This window comes from Adiantum capillus-veneris, chromosome 26, assembly GCF_014529385.1.
Source record: "Adiantum capillus-veneris isolate H3 chromosome 26, ASM1452938v2, whole genome shotgun sequence".
Taxonomy (NCBI): Eukaryota; Viridiplantae; Streptophyta; class Polypodiopsida; order Polypodiales; family Pteridaceae; genus Adiantum; species Adiantum capillus-veneris.
This window is the reverse complement of record NC_140956.1, coordinates 73,010,893-73,015,406: the sequence shown is the minus strand read 5'-3', so window position 1 is coordinate 73,015,406 and position 4,514 is coordinate 73,010,893. Positions and strand designations below refer to the sequence as shown.

The 4,514-nt window shown below is 44.1% G+C and overlaps 1 protein-coding gene across 1 annotated transcript; it reads left to right on the top strand.

The window, feature by feature from the left end:
• The first annotated feature begins 1,358 nt into the window (after positions 1-1,358).
• Positions 1,359-4,161, top strand: LOC147423648 (uncharacterized). The gene has a single exon (XM_086501627.1). The coding sequence runs from the start codon at positions 1,571-1,573 to the stop codon at positions 3,653-3,655; it is 2,085 nt and encodes a 694-aa protein (XP_086357753.1). The 5' UTR covers positions 1,359-1,570; the 3' UTR covers positions 3,656-4,161.
• Positions 4,162-4,514: the final 353 nt, after the last annotated feature.

Here is a 4,514-nt window from a genome sequence, read left to right as displayed (position 1 = left end):
TAGCATCAAACTGGATGGTGCAAGACAACTTAGTGAATCCATGCCCTCAGCTTCTGTTGAGCAGTTGGAAGATGAGAGAGGGGACAATGGGTATGGAGGTGCTCATGGTGGTGGTGGTGGCGAAGGCATCGTGAGTTCAAGTGGCATTTCACTGAGCGGGATATGAACATGAACTAGAAGTGCGGGAGTGGTGGAAACCTGGATTGCTATCCGTGTTGAGGCTCCTCACCTTACTGAGTTGATTTGAAATTCAATAGGTAGTCTTTCCATAGGTACCCATTGCCAACATTGTCGGTGGAGCCCAAAGGTAAGAGCTCTTTCTGCTATGCTCATCTCCTTCCTCCTCAAAATAGGTACTGTTTTCATTGTGTTTGCAGGCTTCAACTTGAGGAATGGTACTACTGTTGTGCTACACATTACAAGGAGAGAGATTTCTCCCTCCTTGAGCTTCCTGTATGTTCAGTCTTTGCCGAGTCTTCGTGTGTGTTCTCTTTCTTAAGTACAAATGCAAGGACTATGTGTTTATAATGCAAGTGTAGAGATAGACCAAACTCTCTCTTATGGAAGATGGAACATAGCTGTGAGGGTAAAGAGGCAACCTGCTTCATATTGATTTATATTTCTTCCTCGTGAATTGTGTGTGTGTGTGTGTGTTTGTTTTGTTTGTTGAGAGAGAGAGATTAAGGAGATCAGAGAGCTCGATAGCTTGTAAACAAAGCTCCAGTGTCCCTTCACTTTGTCCATCAAATTTCATCTAATCCAGACATTTTTCATTTGCCACTTGTTCTTGAAGCTATGATTACAAACAATGAAGGCATGCATCTCAGCTAGGCATGGCAGGCCTCGTGATTTATCACTTTTTTTTCTCTTGTTTTGTGTCTAAGTAGTAAAGTTAAAACAACAACAACACACACACACACACCTCCTTATAATCATTTCCCATGCTATGTGGGTAGTGGTTGTGAAGCTCAAACCTCCTGGTTTCTTTTGTTCTGCACCTTGAGAATGACATGAGAATGGAAGGAGTAGGACGACATGAGGCATTGCTTGTGCACAGAAAGGCTCATCTATTAAGGCTTCGACAACCTTCAACAGGGAATTTGTCCCTTAAAAAAGAGAGGAATAAATTTTTCCTCTTCAAAGGTAATCCTTCTAAATATAGCTTGAATATGAGAAATTTTTGCTCTTTAAAGGTAATCCTTCTAAATATAGCTTGAATATGACTTCAGGCCAAAATTCACCCTTTAAATGAGTGATTTGTATGTCTACAAGGTTAAGACACAGAGAAGATTTGGGCGACTAAGGGAGCACTACGCCGAATGCACGCTAGACGGGCCGGCCGGTTGAGACGAGAAATGAGGGTCAAAATGCCACTGGTCCTCCTCTGTATAGCGAGAGGCAAGGGAGCTAAGCTGTCGTCTACCTTCCACGCCATTCACAAGCCCTTCTGCGGTCGCACCTTCCACTATACTAGTGGAGATAAATGCGCCTTGCGCTTCTACCCTGATGCACACCCTCCATTCCTAACTGCATTTCCTGTGCTACCTTCATCTTCACCACAGCCGCATGCATGTCTACCGACTCCACCATCGATTTCCTCAGAGAGCGAAGCCGCCTCTCCCCTCTCGTCCTCGACCGCTCCCACAGCCATGGCACTGCTGACCATTTCCAAGGCAGCAGCAGCAGTAGCTCCAATCTCCACCTGAAGAGGGAGAAGATCATCATGGAAATGGGTGACTTCCAGGATGACCCAGATTACATTATCCGGCCACCGTCGCTGCCAGCCATTGCACACGCATCACAGGGTCATCTTCACCTCCAGCAGAGCTCCGACTCTCCACAGCATCCACCGATGCCCCAGTACCACATAACATCAATTCATCCCAACAGAGTGATGGGATCGACATCCACACTCCGGTTGCGCAGAAAATTGAGAAACAAGAGCGACGATTTCTGCACACGCAGTACCCAGTCAAATGAGAATGAATGGGATGACCCAAGGCAGGGTGTACCTCATGAGAAAAAGCCTCTAGGTGAGTTCCTTAGTGAAATAAAGGCAGAAAGCAAGTCTGATTCAATAGTACATGTGGAGGAGAACCATACCCACCAAGGAAGCTCCAAGGAGCACAAACCCACTAATGAGTTTGCTAATGTTAAAGAAAGTATCAATGAGCCTGCTATCAAGGAAACCCCCGATGAAGGAAGCCAAGATCGTCCACCCGATCCGTCGCAACTTAAAACAGTGACAAATGGAGGACCTGAATACCATGATTTGAGTGGGTGCCTCTCATGTGATACATGCTTTTCAGGAGGTAAACTTACCATAGTTCCAATCATGGATTCCCGTGACTACACGGGAATCCCACCTAAGGAGAGAGATTACACGGGGTCCACACAGGCAAAGAGTGCAAAATCCGGTAATCATTCGATTATCTCATGGTTTAGATCCAAGAAGAAATCTCAGCTAGGAAAACATGAAGTGTCTGTGGTTAATCATCAACCCACCATTCCAAATGCGAGCATTCAAGGGAAACACACAAAGGTAGAGCAAGCAAATGCTCCAGAAGAGAACTACAAGGGTATGCAAATGGCCATGGAGTTCATGAAGGAAGAGGTTTCCCAAGCAAATAAGAAGAAAGATGATGCCCTGGCTGAGGTCTTTCAGGTAAAGAAGGCTATCGATGAGATGGGCAAGAAGCTTGGGCAGCTAGAGAACCAATACAAAAGCTTTGATGTTCCGTCGAAACGGATCAGCGACTTACTGTTAGCAAAAGGAAACAGAGAAGATCATGATGGCAAAAGGGACAAAGAGGATTTGTATGAGCTCCCTCGGATTTCATCGTACAGGGGGCACATTGCGACTATGGGCTGTGGTCCTACTAAGAGAGAGTTTTGCCATGCTGTGGTTGAGGCTAGAGTGGGGGTAAAACAGTTTTGTAGAACTCTATTGCAACAACTAAGAGAGCAATCTGCCCTTGACAAGATAGACACAATGCTCAAAGCTCAAAATCTCAAGGTCAACTTTTCGGTTAAGGGAGGCACCGTCTCAAAGCGGGTGAAATATCTCATCGAGTCGTTGGTAAATCAAGCTTTTTATGAGGATTTTGAGAACATCAAGTTCAGGAAAAGTGGGAGTCATTGTGTGCTTGATCCGAGACAAAGGCCAGTCGCATTCTTCAAGACTTACATGGGGATCTCACAAGTGGGGTGGAGTGAGCTAGTGAGCAAAGACTCAAGTGCATATAGTGAGAGCTTTGATGGATTCTGTGACCAAAAGATGAACAAGATAGTAGAAGAGTTGCTCTTCTTTTGGGATCTCGAAGGTGGGTGGCCGGATGAGCTCGTCAAAGCCTTCTTTGTAGCCGCAAAGTGGGTTTGGCTTCTTCATTTGCTGGCCTTCTCCTTTGAGCATCCTGCCACCATTTTCAGAGTTTGCAATGAGAGTCATTTTGATCCTCTTTACATGGAGGAGCTTCCAAGCAAAGATCATGAGAATGGCAGATTCAAGCTCTCGAGCCAACATTTCGGCAGCGGCGGCGGAGGCTCGTCCGAGCATGATTCTCCCAAGATTCTTGCAATGGTAATGCCAGGGTTTTTCTTTAATAGCTATGAGGTAATCAGATGCAAGGTGCTGATCTCCAATACGGTCCGATGACATCTGGTACAATAGGGTAAAAGGTTTTGCTCTTCTGTTTTCTCTTTTTTGTTGCAATGTCTTAGTTATATTTACATGATCATAACATAATCAAGGGTTGCTTTGCACCCATAATCCTAACATTAGATTTAGAATAATTATGGTGGCATTAAATTGAGAGCAAGTCATAATTTCACCCCATCTTGACACCCCCTAGCTTCTCCCTCATCATGATATGAGAAGCTTTTGACTCTAATGGAAAAGGGGGCCGCCCGCCGTAAAGTTTACTTACCCACATAGAAATTTGTTCTTTGCTCTCACTATATTGCCTCCTGATAAAGCCTGCATCTTGGACTGATGTTGTATGATTAACACATAACAAGTGGAGTGCTCGACCATTAGCCAAACATTTTGGTTACATTTGTCTTCTGATGAATCAGATGGTCTCTTTAAAGAGCCTCTCTAAACTCGTAAAGCTTGATGGCTTCTTATTTAAATTTTTGTTAGTCCTTTCTCTTGCTGTTGCAGCAATCATGTGCATGTTTTGATAGAAGATCTTTTTGTGTCTTTAGGGATATTTTTAAGGATTTTTAAAGGGGTTTAGATCTAGTTAATGTTGATTGGGTGGTGGGTTGGAGCACGACCACCAATAAAGGATGTGTGGAAGTGTCTAGTGAACCCTCTATATCACGTGCATTCAAAGCCTAATTTAAAAACCCCATATCTGTAGGTTTTTCATGAATATAACACACCCTTTTCTATTTCAATATGTGTATGTCCCCTTTCATTGGTACCCTTTGTGTCTATTAGAAATGTATAGAGAATGGGGCTAATGAATCCCTTCTGTTGAACTCACGTGCTATGTTATATGAATATGCCA